Source organism: Maniola hyperantus, chromosome 27 (genome assembly GCF_902806685.2).
Source record: "Maniola hyperantus chromosome 27, iAphHyp1.2, whole genome shotgun sequence".
Classification (NCBI taxonomy): Eukaryota; Metazoa; Arthropoda; class Insecta; order Lepidoptera; family Nymphalidae; genus Maniola; species Maniola hyperantus.
The window spans coordinates 6,063,946-6,087,036 of record NC_048562.1 but is presented as its reverse complement, the minus strand read 5'-3'; the positions used below and the strand labels follow the sequence as shown (position 1 = coordinate 6,087,036).

Genomic DNA, 23,091 nt, shown 5'->3' with positions numbered 1-23,091 from the left:
AATAAAAATCTGTTTTAGAATGCACAAGTAAAGCCCTATCATAATATGATACCCCACTTGGTATAGTAATCTTCCTTTGAAAGTTGAAAATAGCAATATTTGTTCATGAACACAATTTAATTTTTTCTGTGTGATGTAACATCAAACTCATGGTTCTCAGATTTTTCCCCGAATGTCTGCTATAAGAACTACCTACCTGCCAAATTTCATGATTCTAGGTCACATGAAGTACCCTGTAGGTTTCTTGACAGACAGACAGACAGATGGACAGACAGACAACAAAGTGATCCTATAAGGGTTCCGTTTTTCTTTTGAGGTACGGAAGCCTAAAAACTACTTTTAAGAGTGAATCAAGTAACATTTTATTTTTGTTAATAGCTATATATTGCTTAAGTACTTAAGTAACTATAACTAACTAGTAACATATCCATTACTAATCAATTCTATATGAAAGTTCATTCACATAGAATGTAAGTAGGCAACATGTTTTCCCACGGTTATTAAACTATCTTGGCTCTAGAAATATGAAAGGTGTTCTTATTTTGGTCTTATCTGTTGAATTTTTAGGGTTCTGTGTTTCAGAAAAAACCGGCCAAGTGCGAGTCAGGCTCACGCACTGAGGGTTCTGTACTACAGTCGTATTTTTAGGGTTTCGTGCCTTAAGGCAGCTCAGTTCGGTGCTTTCTTCATACAAACGTAGGAGGGAAAATACAACAATATTCGATATTGTACGCACAAAACTAAGAATTATATCGATTTATCTCGTCATTATCTAGGTTCAATGATATCTAAAACATTGAAAAAAATATTGATTTAAAAGTTACGAGCCTCAAAAGATTCCTATTTTAACACTAAATTTATGTCAACTTTGGGCGTAAATAAATAAGATTAGGAATAGGAAAATTCTAAAAAAAATTATCATTAGACATAGTTTATTTATTCATTAGTTGAAATAACTTACTTTGCAAACCTAAATTCAGTAGTTTTTTCTCAAAAATACTTTTCCCAAACTACTGTTCAACCCTTTTCAAGCGCTAGATTTCGGCTAAAATCATCATGCTTCTCACCCCAAAACATTAGACACCGCGCGGGTGGCGGAGGGAAGGGCCAGCCCAGCGGCGCGCGGCTGCGCGTGTAATATTGTGGTTTCTATGACGACAACTGTTGTTATTAATATGTTTTCAAAAACAAAAGTCGTAATGATTTTATAAAATTAATTTTTATTCAGTGGCTATGCAAATGTGTAGAAGATTGAGCAGAGCAGAGTCAATAAGTCCTTCAAATACTTATTGCATTTTGTACATTGACCTCTGGAATTTGAAATTTGGACACCAATTTTATTCATTGGTTTATTGACCTGACTTTGTTGTTGAGGTCCTAGTAGGGATATCTACTCGTGTGGTCCTAGTACAATAGGTAAGTAACTTTGTTTAGTTATTTATTTTATCTAATTTTAAAAAACCGGCCAAGTGCGAGTTGCTCGCGCACCAAGGGTTCCGTACTCAGGTATTTTTTTGACATTTTGCTCCATAAATCAAAAACTATTATGCATAAAAATAAATAAAAATGTGTTTTAGAATACACACAATACAGTAAAGCCCTTTCATATAATACCCCACTTGGTATACTTATTATACATTGAAAATTGAAAATACTAATTATTTTTTCATTAACACACTTTAATTTTTTTTTGTAAGTTGTAATCACAAATCTATGGTTTTCGGATTTATTCCTTTACTTGTGCTCTAAGACCTACGTACCTACTAAATTTCATGATTCTGGGTCAACGGGAAGTATCCTATAGGTTTGTGTGACAGATACGACACAGACGGAGAGACGGACAGACAGACAGACAACGAAGTGATCCTAAGGGTCCCTTTTTTCCTTATAAAGTACGGAACCCTAAAAAGGTACCTGTATATGTATAATAATATAGGTAGGTAGGTACCTACCTGGTGGTATTTCTTTGTATTTTTAGGGTTCCGTACCTCAGAAGGAAAAAACGGAACCCTCTGTCTGTCTGTCTGTCGGTCCGTCTGTCCGTCCGTCCGTCTGTCCGTCCGTCCGTCCGTCCGTCCGTCCGTCCGTCCGTCCGTCAGTCCGTCCGTCCGTCCATGCGTCTGTCGGTCCGTCCATCGGTCCGTCTGCCCGTCCGTCTGTCCGTCTGTTCGTCTGTCGGTCTGTCCGTCTGTCTGTCTGTCCGTCTATCTGTCTGTCTGTCTGTCTGTCCGTCTTACAAATAAAGTACGCAACGCTTCGTACAAATAGTACTTTTTTATTTATTTACTAGCTGACGCCCGCGACTTCGTCCGCGTGGATGTAGGTTTTTAAAAGCCCGTGGGAACTCTTTTATTTTCTGGGATAAAAGAAGGCAGGTCATGCCTGTCGTAGAGGTGATGGCCGTTGGAGCCGGAAAGTTCTTGAGTGGAGACCGCGTAGGTATAAGTAAGCGTAGTGTGGGACGCCTTCCAGCACGATGGACCGACGATATACAGAGGCTGGCGGGAAGTGGCTAGGTGAGGAAGGCTGAGGACCGGGTGTGGTGGCGCTCTTTAGGGAAAGCCTATGTCCAACAGTGGACGACCGCAGGCTGATGATGATGGAAAAAATCACGTTGATCCGTTGCACCCCTCACACGTCCCTATCCGCCTTCTCCACTCCTGTCACGCTGGCGAATAAGTTTGGAATAGAATAGGATTTCGATGGAGTGCGTGGATTTTTGTGAACGGAGTTCAACCATGTAGTCGTGGTTTGGTACAATAGTAAATGGTACAATATTAATTCACCAACAACAGTTCCTAAAACCCATAGAATAGGAGTGCAGTACCCTGCAGCATCAGTATTGAAGAGTTGGAACTTAAAGTTCAATAATGGTATATATGTTTGGCATCTACAATATTATCTCACAATCAACAGTGGCTTAGGAGTGCAATACCCTGCATCATCAGGGTTGAAGAGTTGGGATATCGAGTTGAATTATGAAGTCGTTGCTTGGTACCTAAACCAGAGATAGTTTATTCTAAGCGTACCTTTAATATCAATTCAACATCAACTATTCCTAAAACAGCTGATTGAAATCCAAAAGTACAAAAGCTACCCGTGATTATTATGATGATGGTTGAGAAGTTGGCACTTGAAGTTTTAACATGTATGGTTTCTAACAAAAAAGAATGAATGAAATCGGACTACGCGTTAATGAATTACAGCTCAGTATACATTTTAACTTTCAACCCCTCTCCTAAGGGAACCATGCTGAATTTCGGGATAAAAAGTATCCTATATCCTATATCCTTATAGTATGACGTCAAATCGTACCAAGTTTCATTGGAATCCATTCAGTAGTTTCAGCGTGATGCGCGGCCGTGATACAGACAGACAGACAGACAGACAGACAGACAAAAATGAAAAAAATTCCAGTTTTGGGTTCAGTATCGATTATAGAGTGCCCTCGAAAAAAAAATTTCAAAATATCTTCAATGTACAGAATTTCACCTGTTACAGTTTTATTATAAGTAATAAAATAATAATAATAATATTGATTCAGATACAAGTTAGCCCTTGACTGCAATCTCACCTGGTGGTAGGTGACGATACAGTCTTGCTTACGACTATTTCGGATCGGAAATTCTTGGATTCAGGTTAAATGCAGTGCAAAAAGAGAGATCATTAGGATTCCGTACCTCAAAAGGAAAAAGGAACCCTTATAGGATCAGTTTGTTGTCTGTCCGTCTTACAAATAAAGTACGCAACGCTTCGTACAAATAGTACTTTTTTATTTATTTATTCAGATACAAGTTAGCCCTTGACTACAATCTCACCTGGTGGTAAGTGACGATACAGTCTTGCTTACGGCTATTTCGGATCGGGAATTCTTGGATTCAGATTAAATGCAGTGCAAAAAGAGAGATCATTAGGATTCCGTACCTCAAAAGGAAAAGGGAACCCTTATAGGATCAGTTTGTTGTCTGTCTGTCTGTCTATCTGTCAGTCTGTCAGTGTGTCTGTCAAGAAACCTGTAGGGTACTTCCCACTGACCTAGAATGATAAAATTTGGCAGGTAGGTAATAACAGTTATAACACACGTAAGGGGAAAAATCTGAAACAATGAATTTGTGGTTACATCACGAAAAATAAATAAAAATGTGTTCATTAACGAATAGTTAGTATTTTCAACTTTCAAGTAAGATTAGTAAACCAAGTGTGATATCATATAAAAGGACCTTACTTGTACATCAAAAACCGATTTTATTTATTTTTATCCATACTAATATTATAAATGCGAAAGTGTATCTGTCTATCTGTCCGTCTGTTTGTCTGCTAGCTTTTCACAGCTCATCCATTTAACCAATTTTGATGAAATTTGGTACAAAAATAGCTTGCATCCCGGGGAAGGACATAGGCTACTTTTATGATAAATAAGATTTAGTGGATACCGCTATTTTTCTGGAAATAACGTTAGATGCGAAACTTCAATGGGGCTCTCATATAAATAACTTATCGAACAGACAGTTCTGCTGCATATGCGGTAAAAAAGATTCGCCAGTTGACAGACATAGAAACGGCGAGACTAGTATATTTTAGTTACTTTCACAGCATTATGTCATATGGCATATTATTAGAAAAGAAAAAGAAAGAAAAGAAAAAACGTTTATTTTTTAAAGCTGTACCACACATTACCAGTTACCAACTGGTTAGGTTATCCCAGCGCCTCTTATACTTGAGTAATAAAGTCAAAAAACCTCAAGTAGAAGAAGCGCCGGAATAAAGTATGTCATGTGTGGCACAACCCAAAAAAAAGGTCCCTACTCAGCATAAATGCATATTGTCTTGCACAAGTACAAAAACATACAGCGCTGGTTTTCAGTAGAAACCCTGATTCAGATGGCACCACGGAATTATTATGGGGTAATGCTGCTGATATAAATTCTATTTTTGTGCTGCAGAAAAGGGCTGTTCGAGCCATATATAGTATGGGACCACGAGAGTCGCTGAGAACTAAATTTAGAGAAGTTAAAATTATGACAGTGCATAATCAATATATTTTTGAAAATTTATTGTACGTATATAAAAACATAAATAAATTAACAAAAAAAGTGACTGTCATAAGTTCAAAGTGACTGTCATAAGTTCAAAGTTTTCATAAAACGTAAACTAATTAAAAAATCCTATTACATTGTAAAGGATTATTTAAATGATAAGCAAGCTTGGGAATGAGTTGCTCGGCTTTGTGATAGTTCTAATAAGTTTAATTTATGATTTTGTAAAGTGGTGATAATAAAAAGAATACCCGGCTGAGTTAGCTGTGGGCTCTTCTCAGTCTTGGGCACGTTTGGAACCCTCGTAGCGTTTGCGAAATAATTATCACCACTATATTTTACAAATCCAACAACTGACAATCGAAAAGAGTAATTTATTACCTATTTTGAACAAATCATTTGACTTTGACTTTTGATCCCGGAAAATCAAAGTTCCCACGGGATTTTTAAAAAACCTAAATCCACGCGGACGAAGTTGCGGGCATCATCTAGTGCATAATAAATAGTTTTTGATTTATCATGCAAAATGTCAAAAAATACTATTTACCTATTTATTTATTTTTATTTTTCACTAGCTGCCCCGGCGAACTTCGTACCGCCAACAGTCGATTCTTTTTCAGGAATTTTTTAAAAATTTTCTCTCCGTAAGAACCATATTCGTACTTCAAGGAATATTATAAAAAAAGAATTAGCGAAATCGGTTCAGCTGTTCTCGAGATTTGCGATCAGCAACACATTTAGCGATTCATTTTTATATGTACCGAAATTCTAGTTACATAGTAGTAATAAATTAAGTTACATTGTAAATGCTTATCTCTAAACGGAGATTTAGAGATAAACATTTTACTATCGTAGTACGGAAACCTCGGGGCGCGAGTCTGACTCGTACTTGGCCGGTCGGTCTGTCGGTCGGTCGGTCGATTTATTTTAGAATGCATCGTATCGACAGCTGGTGGTAGTAGTTTACATATATCCTACTAATATTATAAACTAGGTGAAGCTATGATAGCCTAGTGGTTAGGACGTCCGCCTTCTAAACGGAGGTCGGGGGGTTCGATCCCGGGCACGCACCTCTAACTTTTCGGAGTTATACGCGTTTTAATTAATTAAATATCACTTGCTTTAACGGTAAAGGAAAACATCGTGAGGAAACCTGCATGCCGAGTTCTCCATAATGTTCTCAAAGGTGTGTGAATTCTACCAATCCGCACATGGCCAGCGTGGTAGACTATGGCCAAAACCCTTCTCACTCTGAGAGGAGACCCCTGCTCTGTAGTGAGCCGGCGATGGGTTGATCATGATGATGATGAGGTGATGCCCGCGACTTCGTACGCGTGGAATTAGATTTTTAAAAATCCCGTGGAAACTCTTTGATTTTCCGGGATAAAAAGTAGCCTATGTCACTCTCCAGGTCAACCATACCCATGCAAAAAATCACTTCGATCCGTTGCTCTGTTGCGATGTGATTGAAGGACAAACCAACGAACCAACAAACAAACACACTTTCACATTTATAATAGGTGTAGTGATGTGTGTGTGTGGATGTTTGGATGTTTGTTACTCAATCACACAAAAACGGCTGAACGGTTTTGGATGAAATTGGGAATGGAGATAGATAAAAGTGTTAATTTAGGGTATACCCTAAATTAACACATAGGCTACTTTTTATCCCGGAAAATCAAAGAGTTCCCACGGGATTTTTAAAAACCTAATTCCACGCGGACGAAGTTGCGGGCATCAACTAGTAATAAAATATAATTTGGACTTATCCGAATTCCGAAAGTCAGGGTTGTCAAATCACACTTATATTATAAAGGCGAAATTTTGTATCTGCGTGTGTGTGTGTATAGGTTTGTTACCCTTTCACGCAAAAAGTACAAGACGGATTTGGCTGAAATTTGAAATAGTGATCGCTTTTGAAAGAGTTCTCGTGGGATTAAAAAACCACTATATCCTCGCGGACGAAGTCGCGTGTATCATCTAGTTACAAATATACGTATGTAGGTCATATTGTGTGCTTAGACAATTTAATTATATACTTGAGTTTTCATGTAACAGAAACAAAAATGGATTGGCGGAAGAGGAAAAAGAAACGGTTTAGACTCGCAAAAGCAAATCCCTTGCAAAGAGGAGATCTATTAAAATTCATCAGAATCTTTCCAAACCATAATATTATCTTGTGATGATAATGCCATTACTTTTTCGGGGTTATTCCCGTGAGTCACACCCGACGTGAGTAACAATGTGACTCGACGGGAATTTTATTTGACTGAATATGTACTTTTCCGGGATGCTGAATTTGATAATGACATTTATTTTCAAATCCAAAATAGCAGACATGCACTTTTCACAAAAAATAGAAATGGGTGTCGTTTTCAGGGTTTCCAGGATGCTGGTTTTGATAATGACATTAATTTTTTAATCTAAGATGGCGGGCCAGCACTTTTTATAAAAAATAGACGCGAGTGTCGTTTTCAAGGTTCTCCAGGATGGTGAATTTGATGATGACATTTATTTATTTTTAATAAATACTCATATATTATACTTCTATTTTAGTGGATCACAGGATTTTCTTTGACAAGGAAACGACAAAGCAAAAAATCTAATTGAATTAGATTATGATGCTATCACACCGTACCATTTAGAGCCAGCTTCTGAAAATTTGACACTGTGTTTGTAAGTTGATATTATTTAGATACTAGCTAATGCCCGCGACTTCGTCCGCGTGGATTTCACATTTTTCAAAATCCCGCGGGAACTCTTTGATTTTCCGGGATAAAAAGTAGCCTATGTGTTAATCCAGTTAAGAATTCTAAATTTCATTCAAATCCGTTCAGCCTTTTTTGCGTGATTGAGTAACAAACATCCAAACATCTACACTTTCACATTTATAATTCCACTAGCTGCCCTGGCGAACTTCGTTCCGCCTACGGCCTAACAGTCGATTCAATTTTTTTAAATTTTTCTCTCGGTAAGAACCATCCTCGTACCTACTTCAAGGAATACCTAATTTAAAAAAAGAATTAGCGAAATCGGTTCAGCTGTTCTCGAGATTTGCGATGACATTTAGTGATTTATTTTTATATTATAGACTAGCTTATGCTCGCGACTTCGTCCGCGTGGGCTACACAAAATTTCGAACCCCTATTTCACCCCCTCCAGAGTTGAATTTTCAAAAATCCCTTCTTAGTGGATGCCTGCGTCATAATAGCTATCTGCATGCCAAATTTCAGCACGATCCGTCCAGTATTTTGAGCTGTGCGTTGATAGATCAGTCAGTCAGTCAGTCAGTCAGTCAGTCAGTCAGTCAGTCAGTCAGTCAGTCAGTCAGTCAGTCAGTCAGTCAGTCAGTCAGTCAGTCACCTTTTTCTTTTATATATTTAGATTAGGATAATATAATTATTATGTTACTAGCTGCCCCGACGAACTTCGCACCGCCTACAGTCGATTCTTTTTCAGGACATTTTTTAAATTTTTCTCTCCATAAGAACCATCCCCGTACTTCAAGGAATATTATCAAAAAGAATTAGCGAAATCGGTGCAGCTGTTCTCGAGATTTGCGATCAGCAACACATTCAACGATTCATTTTTATATAATATAGAGATTTACTATTTGTTGTCAGATTTGTCAATGCTGAATTATGTTGTATTTTAGTGACTCAAGACATTCCTTTTAGAAGAAAACAAGGAAAATTAAATGAATGTGCCCAATATACGTACCACTGAAATCCAACATGATGCTGCAACATTCAATTCTGTACTAAATATTGAAAGGTCTACCATACCATACTTGTAAGTTGTTATGCTATGTTTTTTGCATACATTCTATATAGATAATACTCACAATATAATTATGTTGATTGTATGTTTATTAATTCCAGAAATGAAATGGAGAGCTTCAATAGTTCTGCGTCGAATGATACATCTAATGTGACTGTTGAAACAGAAAATGATACATATTGTGTTTATGTGTGTAGTGGGCTTTTAGAGGGAAATTGAATTGTACCTACTTCCTACTTATAAAAATAAAATTTTCATTTTTGAGATCAAAGTGGAATTTATTTTGACTTTTGTATACACAAGTAGATAGTATATATAGTTTTTAGTCGCTACTAATAGATAAGTGTAGGCAACAAAAGTTATTTTCACAGACAAACGAATGTGTAATCATGTGTTCCTAATAGGTAATCCGCCAGCACAGAGAATTCAACTCCTAGAGTACGCATATACAAGGTTTTACATGAAAACAAAATCGTAAAATGTTGGCGGGGGACAGGGGAGAATGCTTTGTTGTGATTGGTGGACTGACTAATCAAAACAATGTGCGGAATGAGGGTACCGAACGGGCGTGGGCGATGATTCATTTAAAATTCCGTGGGATCACCACGATTTAGCAATGCAATTCCTTAGGTACAGCATCAGGGTCGAGAAGTGGGTCTTCGAGTTCAATGATAAAGTCTTTACTTGGTAGATATAGGTACCTACCTCCAATATCAATTTATAACCGACAGTTTCAAAATCCCATAAGTTTTGGTGGTCATGTCCCCTGCAGCATCAGGATTGAGGAGTTGAAATCCTGTGTGTCCTATATAAAATGACATTTTATATAGGACAATGTTGCAAAGTTTCTTTATCAATTAAAAAAAATACGCAAATCGGTTCAGAAATCTCGGAGATTTCTGTGTACATAGGTAGAAAAACACAACTCCTTATTTAAAAGTCGGTTAAAAAAGTATCCTTTGTTAATCCTCTACTTGTCTGTAAAAGTCCCGTCAAAATAGGTTCTGCCGTTCCGAAGATTACCCCGTTCAAACAGACAGACAGACAGACAGTTTTTAAAAACGTTTGATTCAGCTGTTATGGTACAGTTCAAATAACAATATTATGAGCTTGCGGTAGTTATTTCGAAATTACAGACAGACACTTCATAGAAGTATGGATTTCTATAATATATACGAGTTGTTTATACACGCTGAGGCAGTAGTTACCTAATAGGTATGTATGTTAGTGAGATTTTATAGTATTCATCAAAAGATAAGTAGGTAATCATTATCATTCAAAACAAAATTAAAAAATATTTATTTCAGTAGGTAAAACAATTTCACATAGTGCGTAGTAATTGGGACCATCCCAGTAACTGTTTTAGTATTGCTACGAGTACTCGTGGCAGGCGACCCCGCTCTTCCATAAAATCTTATACAATAATAATTGAAATAAGTAGTTCCTTCATAAATCATATATTTACAAAAATTCATCGGTGACATCTGTCCAACTATCTGTGTGCCATCATCAATATATCCGGACGCTAGTGTGAGCGCATGCACTCGCTACACTGCTCATCACTGAGTCTATCTCTTTCTATCACAATGTTAGGTGAAATAGCATACAGGTTACCCACGTGGGCCGAGCAGTTCGGACGTGCATCCAGCGTCACCTTAAAAGGAAAAACGGAACCCATACAGGATCACTTTGTTGTCTGTCTGTCAGTCTGTCAAGAAACCTACAGGGTAGGTACTTTCCGTTGACCTAGAATCATGAAATTTGGCAGGTAGGTAGGTCTTATAGCAGACATTCGGGGAAAAATCTGAAAAATGTGAATTTGTGGTTACATCACACAAAAAAAATTAAAATGTAGTCATGAACTAATAATTAGTATTTTCAATTTTCTAAGTAAGATAACTATATCAAGTGGGATATCGTATGAAAGGTCTTCACCTGTGCATTCTAATACAGATTATTATTTATTTTTAATATGCATCATATTTTTTGAATTATCGCGCAAAATGTCAAAAAAATACGACTGTAGTACGGAACCCTCTTTGCGCGAGCCTGACTCGCACTTGGCCGGTTTTTCCTATGACCCTAGTCCTAGATTGTAAAGAAATGACCTATGCAGTGATTGCTTAGAATTTAGTGTAATGGTGATATGATGTCATGTACAGTTAGTTATCTTTTGAGCTCGTCAACAAAATTGACTCGTGTCAAGGTCGTCCTCGCATTATACGCTTGATTGATTAATTTGCTTAGGACAAGTTCACACCTGGCGATTAGTCGCTTAAGGGGGTTATTACATAAGCGATTAAAGTATCCATACCCCTTCCAGATGCAGTTTATATGCTTGATTGATAAATTTGCTTAGGACAAGTTCACACCTGGCGATTAGTCACTTAAGGGGGTTGTTACACAAGCGATTAACGTATCCATACCCCTTCCAGACACAGTTTATACGCTTGATTGATAAATTTGCTTAGGGCAAGTTCACACCTGGCGATTAGTCGCTTAAGATGTTGTTACACTAGCGATTATAGTATCCATACCCCTTCCAGACGCAGCTCAGTTTATACGCTTGATTGATAAATTAGCTTAGGACAAGTTCACACCTGGCGATTAGTCGCTTAAGATGTTGTTACACTAGCGATTAAAGTATCCATACCCCTTCCAGACGCAGTTTATACGCTTGATTGATAAATTTGCTTAGGACGAGTTCACACTGGGCGATTAGTCGCTTAAAGGGGTTGTTATACTATTATAATACCGTGATTCAGCTGGCCTTTAGGGTTGATGCACATGTGACCGAAGATGCGTCGCGTATTATCGACTGCGTATGTTAGACAAAGTTAACTTAATTCCGCGGATAGGGAATTTGAGTTTGAGTTTAAGGGTAAGGGTCCTAGATTGTAAATTTAGAATTCAGTCTAATAGCGATGGCGTCTTAAGGGGGTAAAATAGGGGTTTGAAATTTGTGTAGTCCACGCGGAAGAAGACGCGAAAAAGGAAAAGGTGACTGACTGATTGACTGATCTATCAACGCACAGCTCAAACTACTGGACGGATCGGGCTGAAATTTGGCATACAGATAGCTATTATGATGTACGCGGCCAAAAGTGATGAACATCGATCTTTAGAAGGGAGACAGCAGATTTGTAGAGCACTGTCTCTGTCGTTGAAACCAACAAAATGTCATATAGGTATGAGTGACAGAGACAACGCTCTATAAAACCGAAATGTCATTCTAAAGGCATGTACATTATTTTCTGCCGTGTACTGTAGCTCATACTAAAAAAACTTAGTACTAAGTAATTTTTTTTTGTTACAGCATTCAAAAAACTTCCATTGAAAAAAACATGACGGCACTGACTGGTGTCCCGTGATAAAAAAACTGTTTAGTGCTACTGTTTGGTGCAGTTTTTAGTGTTTAGCGTCTTTGTGCGGTTCTGTAACACTAAATGTCAGTTTCGTGAGGGTGGCTTGGCCGCGGGTGCAATGACTTTTACATGGATTTGGACACTTTGCATATCGTGCAAGGATATTTTGGCGAATACCACGGATAATCTGATTTGGTAAAAGGTGAGTGACTTTCTAGGGTTCCGTTTTTCTAAGCCTCTGCTGTCCGTCCGTCCATCCGTTCGTCAGACAGTAGATTATATCTCGTGAAATAGGAGTTCTTTTCACAGAATGTATTTTTTAAATTCCAGATACAAGTTAGGCCTTGACTGCAATCTCAATGTGTATTTCTGTTGCCGCTATAACAACAAATAATACAAATTTCAAAATGACCACCATTAATTTTTTTTATTATTTTTTATTATTCAGATACAAGGTAGCCCTTGACTGCAATCTCACCTGATGGTAAGTGATGATGCAGTCTAAGATGATAGCGGGCTAACCTGGAAGAGGTATGGCAGTTTTTATTAAACCCATACCCCTTTGGTTTCTACACGGCATCGTACCGGCACGGCTTTGCCGGTAGGGTGGTAACTAGCCACGGCCGAAGCCTCCCACCAGACCAGACCAGAAATTTAGAAATTATAAAATTCCAAACCCCTGCCAGGAATCGAACCCTGGACCTCCCACTAATAAGACCACAGCGCTCACCACTGCGCCAGGGAGGTCAAAATGTTATTTCTGTGTACGGGAGCGGTGTGCAGGCTCGACCATACCAAAGGGAGATCTCCCACCGAGCGGTTGGTTGGGCTCGGTAGCGCCAGCTGGGCCGACGGTTGTGTCTTGAAACTACTATAATATATAGTCCAGATTGCAGAAAACTCCGTTAGTGCGAGTATTGTCGGCGGTACATTTGTTCGGGACTACGTCATGAAATGTTATCGATTGAATAGCGCCATCTAGTTGCATCTGTGGTAACCGCCACACTTGTACGATGGCACGGTACCCTTCGTGTGCGAGTCCAACTCGCACTTGATTTTTTATAATATCTTCCTGGAATTTGAATTGCAGGGAACATTGTATACAGGCTAGGCTATCTCCAAAAGTTGACTGTAGGCTAGTGTTGCGCGATTCCCTTGTATAACATATAAAGTTTGTGCTTCTTCTACCTAGATGGCGCACTACCCACAACCGGCTACCCTAGAGGCGGCGTTACCGCTTCTAGTGCGACCGGACCCCCGACTGAGGCAGCAGTTAGGCGAGAGACTCGCAGCGTTGGTGCGAAGGGAGGAGCTGACACACGACATCATAGCGCCGCTGCTCGACGCGCTCATCACTTGGCTCAATGGAGGGAACTTCAAGGTGAGGCTTTTATCATCCTCGACTGCGAGAGACTAGCAACTAACACACCAGGAAGGAGCTGACACACGACATCATAGCGCCGCTGCTCGACGCGCTCATCACTTGGCTCAATGGAGGGAACTTCAAGGTGAGGCTTTTATCATCCTCGACTGCGAGAGACTAGCAACTAACACACCAGGAAGGAGCTGACACACGACATCATAGCGCCGCTGCTCGACGCGCTCATCACTTGGCTCAATGGAGGGAACTTCAAGGTGAGGCTTTTATCATCCTCGACTGCGAGAGACTAGCAACTAACACACCAGGAAGGAGCTGACACACGACATCATAGCGCCGCTGCTCGACGCGCTCATCACTTGGCTCAATGGAGGGAACTTCAAGGTGAGGCTTTTATCATCCTCGACTGCGAGAGACTAGCAACTAACACACCAGGAAGGAGCTGACACACGAGATCATAGCGCCGCTGCTCGACGCGCTCATCACTTGGCTCAATGGAGGGAACTTCAAGGTGAGGCTTTTATCATCCTCGACTGCGAGAGACTAGCAACTAACACACCAGGAAGGAGCTGACACACGACATCATAGCGCCGCTGCTCGACGCGCTCATCACTTGGCTCAATGGAGGGAACTTCAAGGTGAGGCTTTTATCATCCTCGACTGCGAGAGACTAGCAACTAACACACCAGGAAGGAGCTGACACACGACATCATAGCGCCGCTGCTCGACGCGCTCATCACTTGGCTCATTGGAGGGAACTTCAAGGTGAGGCTTTTATCATCCTCGACTGCGAGAGACTAGCAACTAACACACCAGGAAGGAGCTGACACACGACATCATAGCGCCGCTGCTCGACGCGCTCATCACTTGGCTCAATGGAGGGAACTTCAAGGTGAGGCTTTTATCATCCTCGACTGCGAGAGACTAGCAACTAACACACCAGGAAGGAGCTGACACACGACATCATAGCGCCGCTGCTCGACGCGCTCATCACTTGGCTCATTGGAGGGAACTTCAAGGTGAGGCTTTTATCATCCTCGACTGCGAGAGACTAGCAACTAACACACCAGGAAGGACCTGACACACGAGATCATAGCGCCGCTGCTCGACGCGCTCATCACTTGGCTCAATGGAGGGAACTTCAAGGTGAGGCTGGTGTCATCCTCGACTGCGAGAGACTAGCAACTAACACACCAGGAAGGACCTGACACACGAGATCATAGCGCCGCTGCTCGACGCGCTCATCACTTGGCTCAATGGAGGGAACTTCAAGGTGAGGCTTTTATCATCCTCGACTGCGAGAGACTAGCAACTAACACACCAGGAAGGACCTGACACACGAGATCATAGCGCCGCTGCTCGACGCGCTCATCACTTGGCTCAATGGAGGGAACTTCAAGGTGAGGCTTTTATCATCCTCGACTGCGAGAGACTAGCAACTAACACACCAGGAAGGACCTGACACACGAGATCATAGCGCCGCTGCTCGACGCGCTCATCACTTGGCTCAATGGAGGGAACTTCAAGGTGAGGCTGGTGTCATCCTCGACTGCGAGAGACTAGCAACTAACACACCAGGAAGGACCTGACACACGAGATCATAGCGCCGTTGGCTGATCTCAATTTAAAATACCGCAGCTGAAACTTCGGCCCTTTTCGGCCTAAGTCGAAGGTTTTGTTCGACACTATAATGTATTACCTGGTAATCGCACAAGAGATTGGGTTGATTAGTAATATTAGTCAATGAAATTACTCATATTTAAGAGTTCTGCATCACCCTCAACACAGTTGGCTAAGCTAATAAGTTTAGTCAACTGTGTTGAGAACTGTGTTTAGAACAACGAAGGTCTGGCACGCACTGGCTCTTAGTCTATAAGTACAGCGCGCGTTGTTCGGTATACTCTGTGACCATGCGTCATGTACACTCTGATTGCGATCTCTTGTACGCTTCATCGCGCGTGCGCTCTTATTCTGAAAACGATTTATTTTTCTTTATCGTATTACTAGCCGATGCCCGCGACTTCGTCCGCGTGGAATTAGGTTTTTTGAAAATCCCGTGGGAACTCTTTAATTTTCCGGGATAAAAAGTAGCCTATGTCACTCTCCAAGTCTTTATCTATACCCATGCCAACAAGTGCGAGTCAGGCTCGCGCAACGAGGGTTCCGTACCACACTCGTATTTTTTCGATATTTTGCACGATAATTCAAAAACTATGATGCATAAAAATAAATATAAATCTTTTTTTATTTTTTAGTGTTTTACCTACACTTCAAAGAAATTACTAAATAATTTGAAATACATATCAAAAATTGCGTAACCGGCAGGAATCGAACCTATGCTTCTGTCAATCAACCTGTCTCGCTTACTGCCAGTGACGAAATTGGTGATATGTATGTTAACTCAGTACTTTTTAGGGTTCCGTACCTCAAAAGGAAAAACGGAACCCTTATAGGATCACTTTGTTGTCTGTCTGTCTGTCTGTTATTATTATAGTTATTGTTATAGTTATCTTACTTCGAAAATTGAAAATACTAATTATTAGTTCATGACCACAATTTAATTTTTTTTGTGTGATGTTACCACAAATTCACGGTTTTCAGTTTTTTCCCCTAATGTCAGCTATAAGACCTACCTACCTGCCAAATTTCTTGATTCTAGGTCAACGGGAAGTACCCTGTAGGTTTCTTGACAGACAGACGGACAGACAGACAGACAGACAGATAGACAACAAAGTGATCCTATAAGGGTTCCGTTTTTCCTTTTGAGGTATGGAACCCTAAAAATCACGTCAATCCGACTGTAGAACGGAACCCTCTCTGCGCGAGTCTGACTTGCACTTGGCCGATTTTTCTTTTTTCTTTTGTAGCTTTCTGTAGTGCCTTCCACAAACAATAATATAATATGTAACGTGCTTAGAAGTCAGCTGTTATTGACACGACGTCAATTTCTTTTTAGGGTTCCGTACAAAGCTGCTAACGGGACCTTTATTACTAAGCCTACGCTGTCTGTTCATTCGTCTGTGTGTAAGCGGGCTGTATCTCGTGAACCGTAATATATAGAGAATTAATATGATAAAAATTTCAAAATGGCTGCCATGAAAATAAATTAAAAATCTACGCTGACGGAGTCGCGGGCATCGTCTAGGTTCTAAATAAAGCTAAGTCTAGAATAAGCCCGCCAGCATCTCGGCGTGTGGGCGGCAGCTACATCTCATTTTAGTGCTCAACTGTGCGGCGCGAGATGTGATATACCTAGTGTTCATATCTATTCGTTGCAAAGCTCTTCAAGTTTTGTGTCTTTTTTTTAACCGACTTCAAAAAAAGGAGGAGGTTCTCAATTCGCCGGAATCTTTTTTTTTTTTTTTTTTTTTTTTTTTTTTTTGTATGTTCCCCGATTACTCGAAAACGCCTAGACCGATTTTGAAAATTCTTTTTTTGTTTGAAAGGGTATACTTCAAAGTTGGTCCCATTTCAATTTGGTGAAGATCTGATGAACATCTTCGAAGATAGATACTGGAACTCCTCAACGGATAAGAGTAAATTGCTCGCGATAAGTGTAATAGCTTAGTAAACAGTAGACTTTTAACCAGTAATAGCATACTTCCATGGGGCCACTAAAAATTGTGAAATAAAAATTTTTTACAAAAAAAAATAAAAACCGACTTCGTTACACAAACACTAAAAATTGAAAAATAATTTAATTTATTACCGAATATATTATGTATACAAGAGTTAATATAGTTCCATAATAATATTTTTTGGGGTCGGTGCTAATTTGATAATACAAAGTTGTTTTGAAAATTGCACTGTTTGTTGTATATGATTTGACTGTTTTTGGGGTTATGGTTTTGGGCGGAAAAATATTGTATTGTACTCTAATAAACATGGAAGAAAGTGTATAAAGTATGACAGGTAAGTGTAGAATAGAAATGAGATAGTTGTCATCATCCCGAGTGACACGTAGTTATACATTTCTTGAAAATAAATCAGTACCCTTATTATAAATGCGAAAGTGTGTTTGTTTGTTGGTTTGTCCTTCAATCACGTCGCAACGGTGCAACGGATTGACGTGATTTTTTGCATAGGTATAGATGAAGACCAGCAGGGCGATTGTCTAAAACCTGCATCAATCATTATTACAATCTCAATTGTTCTGATTGGCTGAATTTGTGCGATTCTTGTTGCAACAATGCATTGTGGCCAATAGTGAGCGAGCATTAGCCAATCAGAAATGATTGCGATCGTGACATTGTAGCTGTCAAACAACCGCGGTAGGGCCACTGGAGAGTGACATAGGCTACTTTTTATCCCGGAAAACCAAAGAGTTCCCACGGGATTTTTAAAAAACCTAATTCCACGCGGACGAAGTCGCGGGCATCAGCTAGTCTCGTATAATTGGATCAAAAAAAATATTAAAAAGTGTTCATGAGAAAATAATTAGTCAGTATTTTCAAATTTCAAAGTAAGATAACTATACCAAGTGGGGTATCATATGAAAGGGCTTCACCTGTGCATTCTAAAACAGATTTTTATTTATTTTGATGCATCATAGTTTTTGAATTATCGTGCAAAATGTCGAAAAAATACGACTGTAGTACGGAACACTCGTTGCGCGAGCCTGACACGCACTTGGCCGGTTTTTGTTTTTGATTTGGCGTTGTTTTCGCAGGTTGCACAGAGTGGTCTTGAGGTGATTGGGGCGCTAGCGGAGCGTATGGGCCCGGAGTTCAGTCACTACGTCTCCACGGTGCTGCCGCACATCATTGACAGGTGAGTGAAGCTCGAGGGGGTCCATAGGGACCAGAGGAACTGGTATAGCTCAACGGGTTGCACAGCTGAAGTGGCAATATTAAAAGTTTATTAAAGTTTATTGCGCCTTCTCCATAAACGTGACACTGGCGAAACACTCTGTGCCCAGCTGGCACACCTAAAAGCCAATAATTGGGAATTGAATTGAAAGTTTATTGCATAGATGGTCTAATCGTCCTCCTCGTCGTTGGCGGCGCCGGCGCCCTGGCCCTTGCGCAGGTTCTTGCGCTTGTCGCGGCCCGGCCGGCGACTTGAGCGAGAAGTCGATATGCTTGCCCGAGTCCAGCCGCACGATGAACGACGAGATGTTCACCACTTGCTTGCGGACGCGGATATGCCTCTGCCTGATCAGGATACGCGCGTGACGGATGGACTTAGCGAGCACAGCCTTGAACACCTGAGTCTGCAGGCGACGCTCCAGGAAATCCTCAGTCTTGAGACCCAGAACGTAATCGAGTTTCATCTGCTTCTCGTCCAGCACGCCGATCCTCACCAAACGACGCAATAGCGCGTTACCTTCAAAAAGCCTTTTAGGGTCCTTTTCCTCCAGGGTGAGCAGCTCCCGTGCAGCCTTGCGAATCCTGGCCAGGGTGTATTTGACCCTCCACACTTCACGCTTGTTCCTCAGCCCATACTCTCCAATGATCTTCAACTCCTGGTCCAGACGAGCCTTCTCGAAGGGACGCCGGGGGGTTACATAGGTCTTCGAGAAGACCGAGGGCACCCGGTTGTTAACCATGATGACGAAGCTGCAACCAACACCGCTCGCCAAAAAAACCAAACCGACAAAAACCACAATGCAGAGGGCACATAGTAAAACCCATAGACGTTGGGGTCCCGAGGTGCTGGAATGGCGACCTCGCACCGAAACACGCAGTGTTGGAAGACCCCCCACTAGGCGGACGGACGGACGGCGGCAGTGCAAGACCGTGGCGTGGGGAAGTCCCTACAAGAGACCTATGTCCAGCAGTGGACGTCTATCGGTTGGTGATGAGTCAAGGTTGAGGGGATCTGTAGAAGAACCAGAGTAACTGGTATAGCTTCATAGATGAATCTGAAGTGGTAAAGGGCGAGGCACTCGCTTACTTCATCATCACTTACCACCAGGTGAGATTCCAGTCAAGGGGAGATCGGCGGGATGATTACGTATCTCGCGAAAGCTTGTAACAGCGGCTAGAGAGAGACAGCAATAGTCACAAAGCAAAATAAGAAGATGTTCATGGGCGGCGGTAATCACTTAACATCAGGTGACCCGTTTGCTCGCTATATCCATTAAAAAAAAAAAGAAGAAGAAGAGAGACAGCAAATGAACTGTCGCATTGCTACTGCTGTCGCGTTGCTGTCGCTACTGTAACGTTTTACATAATCACCTCGCGGGGGTGTCCGGCTGTTAGGCGTCTATAGGTGCTGGTTCGTGCCTAATACAGAACTATTTAAATCATATGGCTAGATAGACACTAATCAAAGGAAAAGGTGACTGACTGGCTGATCTATCAACGCACAGCTCAAACTACTGGACGGATCGGTATGAAATTTGGCAGGCAGCAGATAGCTATTATGACGTAGGCATCCGCTAAGAAAGGATTTTTGAAAATTCTACTCCTTAGGGGGTGAAATAGTGGTTTGAAATTTGGGTAGTCCACGCGGACGAAGTCGCGAGCACAAGCTAGTTATATTATACTAGCTTATGCTCGCGACTTCGTCCGCGTGGACTACAAAATTTCAAAACCCTATTTCACCCCCTTAGGAGTTGAATTTTCAAAAATCCTTTCTTAGCGGATGCCTACGTCATAATAGCTATCTGCATGCCAAATTTCAGCTCGATCCGTCCAGATGTTTGAGCTGTGCGTTGATAGATCAGTCAGTCAGTCATTCAGTCAGTCAGTCACCTTTTCCTTTTATATATATAGAGAAGATTTGTTTTGGGTATGTCTGTTCATCCTGCTAATGCTAAAACAATGGGCGATCCCATTTAGCTCATTAGATACCGTCGCGCATCACATAGCACGCACGTGACGTCACTTCCTCTATAAACATAGTACTGTTCGTTTTATTATAAGTATTAGCTTTATGCTCGCGACTTCGTTCGCGTGGACTACACAAACTTCAAACCCCTATTTCACCCCCTTAGGAGTTGAATTTTCAAAAATCCATTCTTAGCGGAAGCCTTCGTCATAATAGCTACCTGCATGCCAAATTTCAGCCTGATCCGTCCAGTAGTTCGAGCTGTGCGTTGATAGAGCAGTCAGTCAGTCAGCTTTTCCTTTTATATATTTAGACTAGCTTATGCTCGCGACTTCATCCGCGTGGACTACACAAATTTCAAACCCCTATTTCACCCCCTTAGGAGTTGAATTTTCAAAAATCCTTTCTTAGCGGATGCCTGTGTCATAATAGCTATCTGCATGCCAAATTTCAGCCCGATTCGTCCAGTAGTTTGAGCTGTGCGTTGATAGATCAGTCAGTCAGTCAGTCAGTCACCTTTTCCTTTTATATATTTAGATTAAAATTGTGCACTGCATTTCAGAAATTTTCATAGGCAACAGGACACGAGACAACGCTCTACAAAGCCGAAAAGTCATTCTAAAGGCCGATGTACATTATCTTTTGCCGCATAGTGTACTTTTGTTTTAGTTTTTCAATATTATTCTATTTTTTAAGTAAAACCATTTTATTGTTCACAGACTAGCAGACACAAAAGAGGGCGTTCGTGTCGCGGCTCGAGCGTGTATATCCTCACTAAGCGACAGCCGAGCGGCGCCCCCGCGGCCTTTGCTCGCGCGTCTGACGCCGGCTTTACAGCACAAAGCGCCACATGCAAGGGAAGAAGCTTTGAAGTGTATCGCTGCACTGCTGCATTCGTGAGTTTTAGCTAGGGAATTTTTTATACTATGACATTTTTATTAGATCCTTCCGACTGCGCCAATTGAATGATTTTTAAACAGGAACGAAAACTATTCTAAACCCTTGGAGAAATTGCTAGTTGATTCAAAACGAGTTTAGAAATGTGATATAGTGAGTTAGTGATCGACAGTAGTCGATATTAGTAGTGGGGTGCTTCTGAGGACCATTGTTCGCGCGTCTGACGCCGGCTTTACAGCACAAAGCGCCACATGCAAGGGAAGAAGCTTTGAAGTGTATCGCTGCACTGCTGCATTCGTGAGTTTTAGCTAGGGAATTTTTTATACTATGACATTTTTATTAGATCCTTCCGTCTTAAATGGTTAATATTCGTCCTATTAGATCAAAAAAATTAACACTTTATTTTTTTGCGCCCTAAAAACCGTAAAACTTTAATTTAAAAATATATTTTTCTTAGACAGGTGAAAACACTGTCGGCCATGTTTGGCCGATAGATTATCTGTGCTCTGACGTCATGCATTTGTAAACAACAGCACAACCTCCCAAAGTTTAATAAACATGACTTCTATACTAGTTTACATGAAAAATATAGTAATTATCGTTATTGTATCATCCGAGAATGTAAAAAAAGTAGATAATTTAAAGTCCTGACAAACTTTTACGGACTTTAAATTTTATGTATATGGATACTACGTTAGTCCACGCGTGACATAGGGATGACATTTCTTTGTTTACATATTTAATGACGTCACATCATGGCTGACAGCGTTTTCTGCGTTTCAAATAAAAATAAAAATTGTATTTTTTTAAATTGGATTTATATATCCATCCTGCGTTTTTAATAATTGTTATTGATATATTTCGTTGTCTTAAGCAAAATACTATAATAAATAATCATTTATTGGACGAAATTAGATATGAGTCAAGTAGCCCATTGAGTGATTTTTAATAGCAACGAAAGCTATTCTAAACTCATGGAGAAATTGCTAGTTGATTCAAAACGAGTTTAGAAATGTGATATAGTGAGTTAGTGATCGACAGTAGTCGATATTAGTAGTGGGGTGCTTCTTAGGACCATTGGTCGCGCGTCTAACGCCGGCTTTACAGCACAAAGCGCCACATGCAAGGGAAGAAGCTTTGAAGTGTATCGCTGCACTGCTGCATTCGTGAGTTTTAGCTAGGGAATTTTTTATACTATGACATTTTTATTAGATCCTTCCGACTGCGCCAATTGAATGATTTTTAAACAGGAACGAAAACTATTCTAAACCCTTGGAGAAATTGCTAGTTGATTCAAAAAGAGTTTAGAAATGTGATATAGTGAGTTAGTGGTCGACAGTAGTCGATATTAGTAGTGGGGTGCCTCTTAGGACCATTGTTCGCGCGTCTGACGCCGGCTTTACAGCACAAAGCGCCACATGCAAGGGAAGAAGCTTTGAAGTGTATCGCTGCACTGCTGCATTCGTGAGTTTTAGCTAGGGAATTTTTTATACTATGACATTTTTATTAGATCCTTCCGACTGCGCCAATTGAGTGATTTTTAATAGCAACGAAAGCTATTCTAAACTCATGGAGAAATTGCTAGTTGATTCAAAACGAGTTTAGAAATGTGATATTGTGAGTTAGTGGTCGACAGTAGTCGATATTAGTAGTGGGGTGCCTCTTAGGACCATTGTTCGCGCGTCTGACGCCGGCTTTACAGCACAAAGCGCCACATGCAAGGGAAGAAGCTTTGAAGTGTATCGCTGCACTGCTGCATTCGTGAGTTTTAGCTAGGGAATTTTTTATACTATGACATTTTTATTAGATCCTTCCGACTGCGCCAATTGAGTGATTTTTAATAGCAACGAAAGCTATTCTA

General features: G+C 40.6%; 3 protein-coding genes across 3 annotated transcripts in view; 1 reads left to right on the top strand and 2 right to left on the bottom strand.

The window, feature by feature from the left end:
* Cdk4 (Cyclin-dependent kinase 4) overlaps positions 1 to 23,091 on the bottom strand; it is a 201,515-nt gene that overhangs the window by 86,792 nt on the left and 91,632 nt on the right. The gene's annotated exons all lie outside the window — the stretch shown is intronic.
* Positions 1 to 23,091, top strand: part of chb (chromosome bows) — a 78,712-nt gene that overhangs the window by 1,605 nt on the left and 54,016 nt on the right. Inside the window, exons 2-5 of the mRNA XM_069508029.1 lie at positions 12,133 to 12,383; positions 13,374 to 13,562; positions 18,229 to 18,329; positions 21,053 to 21,229. Coding sequence (XP_069364130.1) covers positions 13,374 to 13,562; positions 18,229 to 18,329; positions 21,053 to 21,229 — 467 coding nt within the window. The 5' untranslated portion in view covers positions 12,133 to 12,383. The remainder of the gene's footprint in view (positions 1 to 12,132; positions 12,384 to 13,373; positions 13,563 to 18,228; positions 18,330 to 21,052; positions 21,230 to 23,091) is intronic.
* On the bottom strand, positions 18,537 to 19,125 carry LOC117994852 (small ribosomal subunit protein uS4-like). Its single transcript, XM_034982839.2, is given in 2 exon segments — positions 18,537 to 18,612; positions 18,614 to 19,125. Coding segments are annotated over 2 exon segments (570 nt in total). The 5' UTR covers positions 19,108 to 19,125.